Source organism: Denticeps clupeoides, chromosome 10 (genome assembly GCF_900700375.1).
Source record: "Denticeps clupeoides chromosome 10, fDenClu1.1, whole genome shotgun sequence".
NCBI classification, from domain to species: Eukaryota; Metazoa; Chordata; class Actinopteri; order Clupeiformes; family Denticipitidae; genus Denticeps; species Denticeps clupeoides.
In genome coordinates this window covers 13,649,293-13,667,730 of record NC_041716.1, presented here as the reverse complement: position 1 = coordinate 13,667,730, position 18,438 = coordinate 13,649,293, and the positions used below count along the sequence as shown (strand labels likewise).

Here is an 18,438-nt window from a genome sequence, read left to right as displayed (position 1 = left end):
CAGCCTTCAAGTTCCACCAAGTTACATTTGTACTGATGAATGCAACTGGATTCTTATCAATTTATGTAGTAAATCTAAATATATCGTGAAGTAATTTGTTCAGATTTTGCATAAAAATAATACATTCCTTTGAAAGTTTAATGCATTGAAGGTATTATTTTAAGACACAAAGCAAAGCTGCAGACAAACAAGGAAATATGCAAATATGACTCAAAAGTGTAAAAAATATCTGTAAAAGCACATTTTCCTCAGGCAAAAGCCTAGTAACACCTCCTTAAATGCCTCAATTTACACTCTACAACCTGCAACCAGAGTTTAGGCTCTGAGGTTATTTGATCAATTAAGGACAGCATAAGACAGTTTCACTAAAAGCCCTTTTAAAAGCCCCACAGTTGCACTAAGCACAGGACCCCCTCCCAGGTGGAACTCTCCCCTCACATTCACCCTGGCTATTTTTACTCCGGTGGACTCGGTCCACTGGGGTCAAGTACTTATCCTACCCCGTGAGAAATTACTACTGTGCCAAATGAGCACTTGGTTCAACACCTGGCAACACAAAATAACCAACATGGGTACGCTGAGGTTGGTAGATGAAGCCCAGAGAGGCTGCAGCTCCACATGGTCAAACAGCAGATAACTTTCTCAGACCACAAGCTCACACTGACTGGGGTTAAGGAGAGTGCCTACCGCTCTGGCTCCGGGGTACCTGGTTGGACAGCAGGTACAGGAAGTCCTGGCACGTTTCGGGCTCCAGCAGAGGGCTCTCGTGCAGGCAGAGGTCAGCGATGAGGGTCACTGCCTGCTCACAGATCAGATCGGGCTGCTTCCCCTCTGTGCCCATGCTCTCAGCTGCATCGTGGCTGCCGCGCCGTTCCGCCGGGACTCGTGCGCCCACTCACTCACACACACACACACACACACACACGCGTGCGCATAAACACACATACAATAGTGCATGCACGCTCTCTCGCAAGAGTTGGTTCAGACACAAATGTGAGCTCCGCTGCATTCGGCCACCTTTTGTGTCTTTGTTGTGTCATGAACTGTGCAGTATTCAGTATTTGTGTGTCCACAATAAGCTGAAATGGAATTTTGTGGATATAAAACTGTGTGTGTGTGTGTGTGTCTGTGTACATTTGGGAGAGAGACAAAAGGAATAGAAAAGTGTGTGTGGAGGTTTAATGACTCAGTTGCCTCGAGGTATTTCGGAGACAGAATTATTTCATCACATTAAATCTGAGGCAAATCAAATGCAACAAATGAGTCCACCTCTGCTATAAAATAATACACACACACACACACACGCACACACACACACACAGACAGTCTCTCTCTCTCTCTCTCTCTCGTCCCTTAGCTCTTTAATGAAAAGCCACTCATTAACACCACTGGGTTTATTTTTCTCAGGTCAACTGATCCCAGTGTGACAAGCCTCCCTTTTGAACCCAAAGCCCCTCAGATGTGTATGTGTGTGTGTGTGTGTGTGTGTGTGTGTGTGTGTGTGTGAACAATGCACGTGCCTCTTCTCTCTAACTTCAATATGAATATCTGACTATTTTAACCGGATTGTAACCAAAGAGGACGGCTATAGCTTACCCTTGAGGGAAAAGAAGGAGAAGCTCAGGAGAAGACTTAACATACCCATTAAATTTCAGACCTTTCCAGCGCTGAGAAGCCACACTGACTGTTGTTCTGACATACAGCCTTAAGGCACAACTGGGAATAACAATTTCCCTCAGCTCACCTCTCCAGCCACTTGCACAGTGGACCTTCACTGAGGGCTACAGTCTCTACTGTGATCTGGTATGAGCAAAATGAAAAATGCACAAACTCATAATGCAAGTGTACTTAATTGTCCTTAGCTTAAATTTTAGCAATAATAAAATAAAAACACTGCTATATTGGTTTATTTCGACCTACTCACTCACTACGCAGAACAATTTAATCCTTATCAGGGCACCAATGTGCAGGGTTGAATGAGTCTCTCTCTCTTACACTAAACAAAAAATATTCCAGAATATTTTTTTCAAAGAAAATAAATAACCAGGGTACCAAATTTTGCACTAATTTGAATGAAAATGCTTTTTGAGTCTGAGTGCTGTGGCCTGTAGTGAAATAATTTTATCCAAGATATGTATGTTCTTTCATACTATGCAACAATCAAGAATGTCTGGAATGTTTCAGAAATGGTGTTCCTCCACAAAAAGGAGGTATTGAGAAGTATTTTGAACTTTCACTGTCCTGATGGGTCACACTGTTTTGGTGGCACTAGAAAAAGTGTTGAGCCTGACTCTTGAATGTAGAAACAAAATGACAAATGTAACTTTTTTTTTGTAATTATTGGTTGAAGTGTTTTTTTTCCCAATGTATTTTTTTTAAGTTTTAATCAATAATAGCAAACATTGAGCTGCCCATTGAGTTTGCTTGGGGCAATTTGCAGTTCTTGGAGGACCAGAAGAAGGATTTGGCATCTGTGGATCTGTAGCCACAATTTAAACAAGTTTTTGTTTAATTTTCTGCCAGACTCCAGCAGCATTTTGCCTAACTGGGTTAGACAACAGACCTTATCAAAAATATTTTTAAAGGCTCAACCTTTTCAAAAGTTGGTTGTGTGCAATAAAACAAATCTGCATTGTGTTTACATCTCTTGACATTCTAATATCACTTTCTGTAAGTCAACTAAAAAGTTACAATTAAATTTTTGTATAGTCAGGCTTTGTGTCAGGATTATGTTTAAATTGGCAGGGTACACATTGCACAATAATGTTGCTTCAGGAGGAGTAATCCCTCCAATCAATGCAACTTTAGATGATCAGGTTAAGATATTTATTACTCATAGTCTTGCACCAATATATTTTTAATAGAAATTAAACAATGTTTTGGGTGAGTCCAGGCCCTGCCCCAATGTGTGCAGACAAAACCCTGATTAGGAAATGGATTGCATGTGATTTTTCTGATCAAAGACGACAGCTTCAAAGACGAAAGCTTGAGTCTGGGGAATGGGAGAGAGTAATGATGTTTTTTTTTTTTGTCATGGTCACAATTGCAGTTTGGCGATGGATGAACCTTTAATTAGCCCCAGTGGTCACTCCTCATTCAGTGTGGACCAATTAGCTCCCATGTGACTGTCCAAGTATTTTTTAATTCCTCTACATAGTATATTCACTCCCAGGACTGTCGTTTTTTTCTGTCGCTTTATTGTGTTCCCTCTTCCCTGGGTGTGACATTTTCAAAATGTTTGAATCAAAAGTTAAAATGTAAATTCCATTCCATTTTAAGACTCTAAACTGTATAATACAAACTTCAGTGAATAATAGTGTTCAGTGCTATCAAAAGAAATGTTTCCGTATGATGAGAGATGTTATTTATTCCTCAGCATCAGATATACAAATTTACGGAAATGAGATGCTTGACATAGCAAAGATTCATGGTTAATAATTAAAATTTTGCCATGAGGCAAGATAGAGAATGTAGATGAATTCCTTTTTTCCATTTATATTTCCCATGTATATTCTGTTATGTGACTTGAAAGGAATGAGATTCTCCTTTAAATTCTCCTTTAAACCAGATACAGCACCAGTTAAAAAAAAATCAGGAATTTAAGCCGCCTCTGTGGTAACGTTCATATTGCTGGATACATCACATTAATAAAGAGATTTACCTTGGCTGTGGCAGTGGTCCAAGCGGTCCTGCTAATCTGGCTATTGATTTACTGCTTTAGGACTTTCAGGTTCGGCCGCTTTATCTGGAAGAAGCAGCGATTATGTTATTTATAGCACAAGACAAATATGCTGATCTTGTGAGTAGGGGCATCCATCTGCATAGATTACAGCTGTATCGGCTGATCCTAATTGTTCTGTGTTCCTGCTGAATTTAGAGGCTTGCTTATTCTCTCAGAACATAAACATGTTCAAGGCGTCATGCGTTGAAGCAAGTCGATCCCATCATGAGACTGTTGTGAAGACGAAGTATAACACTTTTTCTCGCTGTGCCTGTAGAGACTGACAGGCCTTGCAACCTTGACGGATAGAAGGATGGATGGATGAATTGAAGTTGTGTCACTGAGTAGCTGTATATGGTGAAAACTCAACTGAATGTCATTTTAAAAGCACTCTATAATAAAAAAAAAAAAGGTCAAAGTTCTTCAAATTGCAGCACTGATGCTAATCATTCTGTGTTCAGAACCTTGGTTATTTATTCATAATAAACACAGTTTACCTTTTTGAAGTGCAGCGCTTTTAATGTATTAAAGTAATTCATAACCATTGCAAAATAAAACTGCTGTTTTGAAATTCTCTTTACATAATTTCCTCCTGGCCTGAGGTCCTGTTTGAGTGATATTTTGTTAATTTGTTTCAGACCAGGGAAATATCACGGATATTATTTATTATGTCAAACATCCATGCATTGATAAGGATTAAGGTACATTTCTAAAGTATGACTTCATTTTTGTCCTTGGCATGATATATAAATGCTAACCGAAAGATGCACTGTTTGCATGTGCATGTGTGTTTGTTGAGTGTTGAAATCATCGTCATGTCAGATTGATCTGGCGACATGGCCAGGCCTGCAGGTGTTGAACTTGATTTCGACTGACAGGTCGTCAACCAACTCCGTCAAAGCCTTGCTAATCATCAGTGTACTTTCAAACACGACCCGCAGGAAAAGATGTGACGAGGTGTGTGCATGTGTGTGTGCAGATCCTTATTCAGTGTGTTTTCTTGCATGCAAGTACTTTAATTCTTAAATGTGTGTGTGTTTACCGCATTGTCTCTGTGCATTTGTCAATCAACATCACAATGATGTACCCCTAGGAACTCCAAACTATAATGTCACTTTCAAATGTGCCTATATTTATCAGCAGTCCTTCTTCTGACAGAGACTGGCTCAGTCCTTTAGACATCGGGAGCCGGTGGAGAATTCATCATCGGACACGTTAACCTTCTGGCTGGAGGATTTCACAGGTTCCATGGGCACTGTGAGAAGAATGATATCCATTCCACTCAAAGGCGTTAATGCAGAGCAGGTGAAGCCACAACCGCGGAGCAGCGTGACATTACTGCTAATTCCACAATGGAAGACTGGTGCTGGGTTCCCACCATTACACACCCCGATCACACTCAGCAGAGTGCTTCTCAAAGCAGGATTTCTCACCGGCATGAGCCCTCCAGAAGAACGGGTTGAAAATCTGGGCTCTTCTTCGAAGAGAAAAATGCCCACCGCTCCTGGCTGTGGAAGGGGGATTAATAACACGTTTTCAGTGTTTTTTGTCTCGTCAACCCAGCTTTTCAATTCAAGCTCGCACGTGTGCCATCATTGCGCAACTCAGTTGCGTAATTCAGACCAACAGATCATTGCAGCCTACTCACTGCGAAAACCTAAAATTAAGCCTGTGGAGGAGCGAGGACAGTAATTATGGGGGCAAGCATGAGCCCGTGTCACCGAAACCTCTGAGTCCCCTTAGCGGAGAATATCAATGAGCGCCCGCCGTCAGCCATACTCTCTGAAACAGGCTTGTGGGGTTGACAAAGAGTGCAGTTACGTCATTAGTCTCTCACGCTTTCTTTTAACGCGATTCTCGTTATAACGAGGCCACCGCCACATGGCCCTTTCCCCAAAGACTTGTTGAGTTGGTAAAGTGGAAGGCAATTATTCTGCCCACTTCATCTATTACTGTAATAAGAGGGGGCATAAAGATGTTTTTTTTTTGTTTTCATCCTCAATCGTGACTGAGAAAGGTAGGACAATGACAAGGGGAGGAAGGATAAATGTGAAGACATTTAAAGGGGTGTCAGATGACACATTTGTTGAAAAAAAAGCAGTGCTGCTAAACCTAAGGCAAACGTAAGATAGTTTGAAACTGCCTCTTCTATCTATGGAAACGTTTTGGTTTTATTAGAGACAAGAAATTCCAGTGGAATTCGAAATGGTCCTCAAGTGAAATCTATCAATCTGTTGCAGGGCTGTTCTGCCTCTGCTTCGAACTGGACGACTGCAGTAATTATCATTCCTTTGTGAAACAGGAATTATGAGGGCGCAGAAGATAAATCGTGGGAGGGCTTTGATTTAATCCGACATGAGATCAGATGCGGACTGAGAATACAAATGATGCTTGGCACAAAGAGAGCAAGCGGACACTGTGCCTTGACCTCGAACTCACCCAGAGGTACCGTCAAGAACAAACCTTGGATTTCCAGTCGGTTCCCTCACAGTGGTGTGCTTTTTAAATGCAGTAATCAATTGGTTTACAAGGAAAATGGCAAATGATTTTTCCTTTCTCCTCTGATTTAAACATAATCATGTGTAAATATAATTGATATTCATGATAATTTGCCAATGTGATACAGCACATGACAACACAACAAAATGTGTCCCCAGCCTTTAACCCATCACCCAACGTGAGCAGTAGCAGACATAGTAATGGCACCAAAGGGGTGGGGGACGATACGTTGCTCAAGGATGCCTCAGTAGGACCTTGACGGTTGGTGGATAAATTCACTAGGCTGCCACTACCACATGTAATCATACTTTCAAGATTTACTCATGTTCTGACCTATTTTAACTATTGTACTCATGCGATAAATATCCCATTGGTTTACTGAAGTGGAAATGGCACCTACAGAGCAGCATGAGCCCATAGGATATGACAATAGAATTTTATAGTGAAAGACATCTAAATGCAAATAACAAAATGCACAGTTAAAAATATGAAATATAAATGATGGATGCTTATACATATTGAGAGTTGTGCTATATAAAAATAATGGTCAAAAGATAGCGGTGACTAACAAAATGGCCGTGTTTACTTTTATGAGCTGTACAGCCCCAGGTTATTTAACAAAAGACATGAGCAATTTCAAATAGGCTTTTTAAAAATTCCCTTCTCTTACTCTAAAATGCAGTCTAATTAAAATGGAAATGTCTCCTTGCTGCATTATACATTTTGGTTTATGTCTGTAATGATCACACTGCCCTAAGGGGAAAGTAACCTAAAATCTGTAGTATAGTTATTTTGAAGCTCAATGTGAAGATGGACAGCATAAAGTTCAGAAGAGTGTTGCTAAGCAACTTCATACAGAAGTGTATATTGTACTGTCAGTTCACCGGAACCTGTGTTTGTATAGTTGCCTACCAGCTTTACAGAGACGTCAAAGGATAGACTGCATCAGACAAGAGAGGAATATGAAATATATTGGCAAAAAAAATTAAGAGCTGATGCCAAAAAGGTGCAAGTATCAAAAAGGTCAAACAGCAAGAGCATATAGCTACAATTCATACAGTGAAGTGAAAGTGATTGTGAAACACTGCAGCACAGCACACGGTGCACACAACGAAATGTGTCCTCTGCATTTAACCACCACACTTGGGAAGCAGTTGGTGGCCATGACAGGTGCCCAGGAAGCAGTGTGTGGGGACGGTGCTTTGCTCAGTGGCACCTTGGTGGCTCGGGATTCAAACCAGCAACCTTCTGATTCCGGGGGCCACTTCCTTAATTGCTAGGCCACCACTGCCCCAAAATGAATCGTGGAGAATGCCCCACTCAGTGAAATCTGTTATCATTGTGAAGCTTCTGAAACAACTTGTCTTCAGACCACACAACAAACATAACCATCCTACAAAATGATCTGTGGTGCAGACAGCAGTATTAACTTAGATAACAAGTAGTAATGTTTGTAATGGACAGTGCTTCTTTGCAAGCTCTTAGGGAGGAATAGCCACCAGGTATGTGGAAACGGACAGAAAGGAAGCTAAGCAATACAATTCTTCATTTACTTTATGAACCACAGAAAATGCAATAACTCTAGACAAACACTGCTGAAGACACTTCTACTAACTGCTCAACAATCTAATTTATGCATTCAATATGCATCTGCAGAGAGGGGACCATTTGACCACAGCATTAATCATGGCAAATCAGTGACCTCAGAGCCTTGCATTATTGAAATGTAGTCTACACCAAGAGTTGATTCATATGGTCACGCTATAAGAAGTCAATTTTACATTGTAAATTAGCAATAATTAATTCAATAAGTGTGTGAACCTGGTCAAAAATCCCTTTCTTCACAGAAAGCAACATATGACAACTGTATGCAGTAGAACAGGAATATTGGAGATTTTAATACTTTCATGAAAATTAAATTTTAAGAACAACAACTTAGTTATTTAAAGATGAAATGTTGTGATATACTAATATACAGTTTACCGACTGTAGAGTAGTAGCCTAGTGGGTAAGACACTCATCTATAAACCAGAAGACCACACAGTCTTCTGTTCAAACCCCACTTACTACCATTGTGTCACTGAGCAAGACACTTAACCCTGAGTTGTCATGAATACCATAAATGTAAATATACTGACATAAAATAAAGTCATAGGTGTTCTGTTGTCAATATAAATAGTTTGTTACAGCTTTCTGAAGAGTGCTAACAGAGCTAACAAAGTGTCAGAGGCCTATTGACCCAAGTGTTCAATACTGGGTTAGTTCTAAAGAGCTAAAGGGCCCAAATTGTTTAAGACCCCTTCACTAAGGAAAATAAATATGGGTCTGCAATATGACCAAGTGAGACACCCTTCTTAAACACAAATTAACAAGATCTTGTACAGGAGGAGTCTGAGAAGTAGGAGTGAGTTTCAACCTCAGGAGCAGCTTTGCATATTTAAGCAAGAGTGCAAAAAAGTTAGAGAAGAACAAATTGTTAGAATTATTATATTTATTGAAACATCCTGGGTGGTATCCAAAACTATGCTGTCAGACACCCAATACATGCAGAAAACATTGTGGAATTAAGCTTTCGCCATGTCACACACAGTGGGCAGCCACATAAGGAGAAGCAAATGGATGCTTTAGAAAATCTGCCAACAGCAACCAGAACAGCAGCTTTATCCCTGGGAATTAGGCAGGTCCATTATGACGTCAATGGCAGTAAAAATCCAGGGGCAGTTTGAAACTGGCAGGGGTCCTATTAGACCCAAAAGCAAAAACAGTTTTGCCTGCTGAAATGAAACAATGCTTAAAATAAGTTTTGTACACCTCCCCCCGGTTCACACTAATATTTGACCAATTTCTGGAACAATGACAGGCACACATTTCAGTGTGTTGAAACTGCTTTGATGTTGGATGGTCTCATATTGTGCATTTCATACATATCCACAAGAACCGAGGTAAAAACAAGTGTATAATGGTAAAAAAACAGTGAAAATTAATATTAATTACTTTTTAAGTCATTTGTGACATATCTAAAATCCCCACTCAGTCATGCATGCTCTACAGCGAACATACTGTAAATGCAAAATTCACCCCAGTCCATGTCCACTGAAGGATCATTTAAAATATTCCTGAACTGCTTAACAAAGTCTCAATATTGAAGGACATGATTCATTGTTTCTGTTTAAAGCAGCCTATCCTGGTGAGCAGTAAAATGATGTGAGTTAGTTGGTGGGAAGGACTTTAAGATGGTATGCAAATTACGTTTATATTTTGAAGCGTGGCTAATCTTATGGGAATTGCCTCTCAGATGGTACTTGCTTTTGCAGACACAGGCAATCCAGGTGCCTGTTGGGGAAGATTGGAGGCTGGCTATGACGTGCCATAAGGATTTTAAAAGTCCAATCTGTGGTCATGACAAAGGATCCATTAATATAACAAAAACACCAGCTCTAGACGCTGGACTCTCATAAATAATCATGCCACCATGCACCACTACTGCTGCCCTTGGGTAGATGCTTCAGATACATTGCATATAACGATATAAAACCTGCCTTTAGCAAAGAGCCAGATACTGTCACCAACTGTCCATGATACTATCAGTGCTATCAATGAATGTATTTAATGTACTAAATTTCTTTTTAGCATATCTGTACTTACAAAAGTTTAACTTTAGTAAAGTATGGAATTTTAACTTTACCTCCAGTATATTTGTAGTCAAATATCTTTCTACTTACTATGGAAAATCTGTTGTCCCCATTTAGTTATGAATTATTACATGGTGAAATAACTGCTTTACTTTTCTAAAATATTAACAGTTTCTGTTTTTGCACAGCTCCATTGCTTTTTAAACCAAATCCGTCCTTTATTGACTTGTTGCGTTATTTTCCAAAATTAAACATATATCACAACTTCATTTCTAATTTATTTTCCAGAGGATTCACATTAACATCTCTACTTTTAACATAAGCCATATTAACTGCTCATGAATAGTACTCTATTGTTTATAATGGAATCAGATGTTTTGCAGCTGGCTGAAAAATATTTTGGAATTTTGTGACATTACAGTCATAAGTTGCAGTATGTTATGTTTCATATTTAAATAGACTTGAAGGCAAATTCGTATTTATTTATATTTAACTCAAGTACATGGACTCTATACCTTGTCCACCACTAATATACCACATTTACTGAGCATAGCACTGATATTCACAACCTACTGAACCTTACTTGTGTGAATTCCCAAACTGACTACTATATGTTTATTTCTCATCTGAATCATTATATCAATTGTTGTTATGTGTATAGAGCTGCTAAGATTAATAACCAATTTTATTTCATCCTGTGCAGTGATTCCATATAAAATAAAGATTTGAAGAAGATATCACAGCGCACACAAACTCTGCACACACAAGGTCAAATCCAGGATTCGAACTTATAACTTTCTCGCTAATTTCCACACCACCGGGGTCGCAGCTGCTGGAGCCCATCCTGGGACACTCACCCAGAGCAAAGCACCAGCCCACCAGAGGGCGCAAACACACAAACACACATGTGCACAACTAGGGTCAGTTTAGAGTCGCCAATCTGCGAAACAAAATCTGTGATTTACTTTACTTTATTTTGCAGACGCTTTCTTCAAAACTAAGAGCCCTGATAAGGCCTAACTTGTCAGAAAAAGAACATGCTCGGAAATTGTTAAGCGCTAGATGAAAAAAAAAATTATTTTGTGCAGTGTGAGTGCATGTGCGTGTGTAAGTGTTAGATTTGTCTGAAATACTTTTTGAGTGGGTTTGAGTGGGTTTTCCAACTTTATTTATAAGGTCAGACCCAGGATTCAAACTCTTGGAGGTGTGAGGCCACATCACAAACAACCCTGCCAATGTTTAGCCCTAATATATTAAAAACATAAATCTGAAAAGTTTTCATTTTCAAAAATAGTGGACAAAGAATGATCGGTACAAGAAACAATAAAAAGAAAGCAATGTACAACCTCCAAACACCTAAAGTCAGTAAACTAGCATTAAGCTAAATATAGCCAACGAAACATCCCAGAGGGGATATAAACTCTGATGGTCATTAGCACTTACTGTGCTCTAATGAACCATTTAGGCATTGAAATGAGCTCCGGGAGATGATCTTTGGAACACGATTCAAATGGCGAGGGCTGTAATTGAACTATCAGGCAGTGGTGCTAGCTTTGACGCTAGCTCTGCAAGTGTTTGTAGCATGGACACCCTTTCAGTAGTTAGTCTTCAGAATAGCATGAATAGCATTGTTCTCTTATTCACCCATGGACTTTTTATTGCAAAAAAATACTGTGAAGTATATTAGATGGTTAGATGCACCTAAAAATAAATGATGTGGGATTTGTAGCAGGTATGCATTTAATCTGTTTGTTCTGTGATGCTCGGTTTATGGGGCTTAATGGTCACAAACAACGCATTCCCTACAACAATATCCCAAAATTACCCTTTCATACAAGCCAGTGCACCTATAGATTTATGCTCTAATTACCAAACTTCACATCAAATCCACGTCTGTTTTTTTTTCAAGCTTCAGTTCCCAGGTCCCAATTTAACCTCATATTGATGTTTATAGCTGAAATGAGTGGATCCTGACTGGCTAATCTCTTGGTATAGCCATTCTTTATGGTTTGACATGTGAGAGACCCTTCTGTGAACCTTTGATTGTTTTTCTGTGAAGCTGCCATCTTCCAAGATGTAGGGCTTAAAGGTCCCAGAAGGTTTATGCGTCACTGTTTTGACTGTAATATCCACATCTTTCCATTGTCATTTTTATTCCGTGCCTGGGGCTTACTTTTTCTTCAGAGCTACAGCCAGATGATTTGCAGTTAAGTGATTAGCATGCAGGAACATACCAGCTGCTCCTCTGTGTTCAACCCTGTTATAGGAAGATGACAGGGAATGCCACCAGAGACTGCCACTGGTGCAGATGTATAAGAAGGAAATGCAGAAATTTACATTTTGTTGATGGGATTGACTGTAGCAATAGCCTTGCCTGTCTCTGTGGACTTCTCGCCGTTGGCAATTGCTGTAATAAACTTTGGAAAATCTCATGGTCTCCTGGCTCTTGGTGCCTATGCATCCACTATCAGCCAAATACAACTCTGCAGGTTTAAAAAAATATGTACCTGTTCATATTCAGAGCTTTGATTGATGATGTCACTCCACGTAATTCCTTGGGTGCATACTTACCAATTCATATTCATTCTTTTCATTTTACCTAAATGCTTCATGCCTCAAAGGTGAAAAGCATTCCAAAAGGTTTTCTTGCTCTCCTTGATTACAAAATGCATTTTCCTTTTCTAGCTGAAGCAAATTACTTTTGAAATGGCATTAAAAATATTCTGACTTCTCAAAATGGTTTGAGATTTCTTAATCATCCTCGTTTTTAGCTGTCAAAGAACAAATTTAGACAACGCAGTATCAGCTTCAAGCTACTGTTTACAGTGTAATGTATTAATGGGTCTCAAATGTATGGCACCTATCAAGGTGGTTAACATTGATAGCCTTTTTTGTACTAGACTACTTTTGTACTATTTATTGGTTGAACGGAATCAAACCTTAATTGGTGTGAGCTGAATCAGCTGAAGCTCAATATCCAAAATGACAAAGAACGAGTGGTCGACTTGGTCACTCTCCTGTCCATTAGAAGGGTGGAAGTGGAGATTGATCAGGACTATGTACCTGGTTGTACATATTGACAATAATCTGGACTGGTCTGGCCACTTACAAGAAGTGTCAAATTATGCTGTACTTCCTACATAGACATAGATATTTTAGAGGCCAACACCATGTTGTAGATGTTCTGTTGTGTCATCTTTTATGCTGCGGTGTGCTGGGGTGGAAGCATGAAAAAGTCTTCTATGTGCCACTCTGTGTAGTGCCAGGTGCAATTCTACAGAATTTATGTAGACATATTTTATATTATTTTTTATAATGTTAATTATGTATAATGTTATATTTTTTACATTTTTTGTGTTGTGGCAGTCATTACATAAGCGATTTCCTCCAGTCTTTTATAGCCTTTTTTGTACTTTTGCATATGAATGACTTGGGAGTAGGGGGTAGGGAAAAATATAATCACAAACTTCAATAGATAACTTAATGAATAACAGAACATAACAAATCGAATTCTTAATTAGGATTCAGTAGAATGACCTATGTTAAATGTGTGAAAAGCTGTCAGAAAATCTGTAATTGAAACCTTTTGTGTTGGCACGGTTGAATGTAGCTATTTGAGGCAGTGGTGGCCTACCAGGTAAGGAAGTGGACCTGTAATTGGAAGGTTGCCGAACCGCCAAAGTGCCACTGAGCAGAGTACCGTCCCCAAACACTGCTCCCTGGTGCCTGTCATGGCTTCCCACTGCTTACTGGGTTAAATGCAGAGGACACATTTCGTTGTGAGCACTATGTAACACACTAATTTCACACACTAATATATTTATGGTGCCTAGTTTTTTAAATTATATTATTATTTATCAAACAAAAGCCTTTGGTGGCTTTCGTGAGGCCATGCAAAAACTGAAATTCCAGAATGCCAAGACCTTACAGATCAATCTGTGTATATTGTACTTGTACTTCCAGTGTTCCTAATTGTTGCTCTACCTTCTCGCCCAGATTGGTGCTGGTATGGGGGCACCAGCTGCCGTCATGCCAGCCTCCCTCAATGCCGCTGTGGGTGGAGGTCTGGGTGATCTCTTTGATCTAGGAGGTGGTGTTGGAATGCCAACCGGGGCCTTCATCCCCCCTAAAACTGTAAGGCTTTGTTTGTGTGTGTTCATTGTGTGTGTACATTTACAGCATTTACCCGGTGCCCTTATCCAGTTACAATCAGTAGTTACAGGGACTGTCCCCCCATGGAGACACTCGGGGTTAATTGTCTTGCTCAGGGACTCAATGGTGGTTCCCATCATGCCCCTTCACATCTTACTGATGGCTGTAGTTAGAACTGCAGCGTATGTGGGTTCAGCTGACGTTATCAGGCAGTAGTAGTCGGGTGGTAGTAGCCCAGTGGGTAACACACTCGCCTATGAACCAGAAGACCCGGGTTCGAATCCCACTTACTACCATTGTGTCCCTGAGCAAGACACTAAGTTGCTGATAAATGCTGTAAATGTATATTTGTGGATAAAAGTATTTAAGGATTAAAAAGAATTTCAGGATTTGTTGAATTTCATTTTTGTAGCAATCACAGTACCAGCAGTACAGTACTCAAATGCAGGCAGAGCTATTGCAGAAGCACCATCACTGACTTTTTCCTATCAAAAAAAACAAATAAATGTTTTTAAACCAAACCTGGTGCTAACCTGGACAATTATTCTGTCCCATATGAGTCACTGTGATTGGTCCAATATGCCAAAATGGAATGGAATGGAATTGCTGTTCTTTGCCATGTCTGGGACACAGGAGAATGCTACATGTGAGCCAATCTGATACTACAGGCGAAATCTGAGTCTCTCTTTCTGTTTTCTTTCGTTCTCTCCACCCACACTTCCAGGAACCGTGGGGCAAACTGATAGTTTACTGTTTACTCAGGTTGTATAAAGATGAGGGTGAGAGATAGTGTGTTCATGACCTCTAATGAATGATTCCGAACCCCATAGCAGGAAATTAGCTTTTTACCTTTCACAGATATCATTGAGATATGCATCCCAGTCCCCACAGCAACCCAACCCAAAACCAAACAGGAGAAATAAGCAGTCGACAGCACATTCATCGGGTTTTCATTAAAACTATAAATATAAATAAATAAATCATTGTAAAGCATACGTCAAAATATATATATATATATTTTAAACAATATGTATGCATATATAATTATACATGTAAAATATATCTATGTATTGATATATGTAAAACATCATATATATAAATGTAAATTATGTTAAATTATTATACTGATCACAGGAAGGCTGTATGAAGTTTGGACTCTTGGGTATTTTTTCTCTGGTCTTTGGGTGAATATGAATAATTTCACCACCCTGAAGCATGAAGCATCACTCTGGGCAACTCCTCAGACACGGTTTCTCTCTCCGAGAAACGGTGGTGGCTGGCAGGGTGGCGTTTGAACAAGCAGAAGGTGTGGTGGCCTGCGTGTGTTTGTTCTTGGCGTAGGGGTAGCGATTCCCCAGATGTGCAGTGTCTGCTGTCAGACGGCAACCATGTGAAATTGCTTGGGCAGAACGAAGCCGTGTCTGACTGCTGAGCCCAGGCGCGTGGCTCGTTTCCGTGCCGATAAGCACAACCTTCAACTGTTGTGTTTCAGATTGGGAGCACTCTTCATTTCAGTTTTAGCCTGAAACGGAGGCGAAATGAGAGTGACGGGAAATAAACAGAGGAAGTGAAAACATTTTTCTCACTCGTTTTCAAATCAACTTTTCATTTTGGTCTTGATATTCCATGACGTCTATGCCAAAGCTTTTATATACTCAGATAGAAGACCTGAATATTTCTTTCCATAAACTCCAACCCACTGTAATGTGACTCAGAGGATGTTGCCATTTAATCTTCTGCTGTAAATATCAAGCCAGACCTCGGAATATCTTCACGTGACACACAGCAAAAGGTCACAGTGCTATCAGCAGAGATAAATAAAACAGACTGCGGTGGGCGGTGGCAGAGGGGGAATTAATTCAGGTTGAAATTTAATTTTGGAGGGCAGCACTCCAGTCAGGAGGCCAAGAGGACAGTGCACGGAGACCGCAGGCAATGGTGGTGCAGAGAGGAAAGCTTGTGGCAGAGATAAAAGATGGTTTTAGAGAGGAGGACATGGCAAGACGGGGACTAAAGAACTCAATGGCTTTTCCTTCGCACTGTGAAAAGAGACATAAAGAGTGTAGGGGAAAAATGAGGCAGAGGGAGCCATGGTGAGCACTGAGCAGGCAGATAATGAAGGAGAGAACAGTGGGGGGTGTCAACGCAGTGAAGAGGAAACAAAGAGGAAAAGCAGAAACGCTGGCAGAACAGCGAACGGACAATGCTGTGAACGAGACGCATTTGTGTGGAATTAGAGCTGAGAAACTGGCATGCACAGGGAGTCAGAGTGATATAATGATGTGTGCAGGGTCCTGTCATCCTTTCATCATCTGCCTTGGATGGAGAAGGCCAGACATGAATGGCAGGATCCGTACAGGTGAAGACAATGAATCCATTTTCTATTTTTTCTAAACGGGTGTTCAAGAGGTGCATGACTCATTCATGGTGTAAACGTCAAGCCGCTGTCGTTCACAATCATATCACAGCCTGACAGGACCTCTGCTGATGTTTTTTCAAGTTCCGCAGATGTAAAAGACTTTAGTGACTTTCTAACAGGGATCTAAGAAACCCTCTTTGATACCCTGCTGCCATTACTTGGGTGGAATTGTCTGGACCTGTGACATCACAAGGCAACATTGCCAAAAAGCAAATCTGGAGTTGTCTGCTGAAGGAACTTAGTGTCTTTGACGATGTTGGCTTTTTTCAGTGTGTGTGGTTTGTGGTGCCGTCGTCACAAGGAAATGCTCCCGCCGTTCCCTGCTTCAGCACCAGCTGCGAACTAGCGCCGGTGGAGAGGAAAAGGACAAGCATCAAGCCAGGTTTGAGTCTTTCGGGATTTTCTGCCTCTTTCCTCAGCCAGTAGACACCTAACCAGTCACACCAGTGTTTTCATTCCAGTGTGAGGGAAGCCACAGTTGCTCAGCCCCTAGGGCATATCAGGCCGTGCAGGGCCTCCAGTCTTAGAGACACATATGGCATGCTGCCCCCCCCAAGACTTAATGTCCTCTTATTTTGCCTCATTGGAACCAGAGGCAACATTCCGGCAGTGGGGACTTGCCATGCTGGCACCGTCCTCTGCTGCCTGCAGAGTGCTGGTCTGTTGGTGGAAACTGAGGACAAGCTCACAGTGAGGCTGTAAGTTCCTTTCTGGAGGCTGGCCTGCTCACCACAGAGCTTGCCAGCTTTGGATGGATGCTGGAATGACATATAAAATGAAATCTGATACAATATATTGCCAAAAAAAAAAAGCGTTGGTCTCAATGGAACACTGAACGTATTAATTTTATGGATTCACATTAACCTGTGTTTTGTAAGGGTTAAAGGTTGTGCCCAGTGACCTGTGTTTGGCTGTTTGACCTTGGTGAATCACTGCAGGACCGCCGGATAAAACCACGCCTGGATGCACACGCCTTGTTGCCAAAACTCATCCCACGTTGTGTGTTTACAGCAGAACTTGGTTTTGGCTGTGCACAGAGCCGTCATCCGGTCCGCTTGCTAGACATTGCGGTGAAGAAGTGGAACTGACCTTCTGGGCATTTTTTTTTGTTGTTCTTGTTTTTTCTTGCTTTCTTTTTTCTTAGTAAAGATACTGGCACTGACAAACTATGTTTGACATCATCAATTTTTAAACGTTAAGCTCATTAATTCAGCTGATCGGTCCTAAAAATAACTGAATCTTGCTGTTAGCTGGTTTATTTACTTTACCTCAATGCTATAATATTGGATGTGACAGATTACTCCAATTTTTTAAGGCTTAGCCTGTGTTTACTTTGTGAATGCTGGAATTCCTCCTGGGACATCCTGGGCTCAGAGTGGGGCGTGAGTAGTGTTTTAATATTAGAATACAGGATATTTAAACCTTGTGTATGTGTAGTTTACATGCTCACCCCGAGTTTCCTCTGAGTTCTCCGGTTTCCTCCCACCATCCAAAGCGTGCACGCTGGGTGAATTGGTGACTCTGAATTGTCCATAGTTGTGAGTCCGAAATGAGCGGATGAGCAATGACCCCATAGTAGAGTGAGAAAGTGAGTGGTCACATATTAGTCCCATTTATCATTTAATGTCAATATTGGTATGTAAACATGAAATGTGTGCTAATTAAATTGTAAATATGATTATAACATGTACACATGGGCCATATTATACCATTATACCTTTGAGGAACTTGCAGTGCTTTAACAGCTTCATCTCCTCTGAGTATCACTGAGGAGGAGATTGAAATAAATCCTGATTCCTCCTCCTTTCTTTGGCAGCTCCCATTAGTGGTCACCCCAACAGATCAGCCAGTCTGGCTGGCTTCACAATTGACCTCTCAAAAGTTTTACACCAGATGCCCTTCCTAACACAACCCTCCCCATTTGCCCAGCTTGGAACTGGCACCAAGAAACACACTGTTGCATGAATGGGTGGCTGGGTTAGAAAAGTGAGAGAGAGTGGCTGACAGCAACAGGC

General features: G+C 40.7%; 1 protein-coding gene across 1 annotated transcript in view; it reads right to left on the bottom strand.

The window, feature by feature from the left end:
* LOC114798108 (synaptotagmin-6-like) overlaps positions 1-841 on the bottom strand; it is a 56,899-nt gene extending 56,058 nt beyond the window's left edge. Inside the window, exon 1 of the mRNA XM_028993528.1 lies at positions 688-841. Coding sequence (XP_028849361.1) covers positions 688-841 — 154 coding nt within the window. The remainder of the gene's footprint in view (positions 1-687) is intronic.
* Positions 842-18,438: the final 17,597 nt, after the last annotated feature.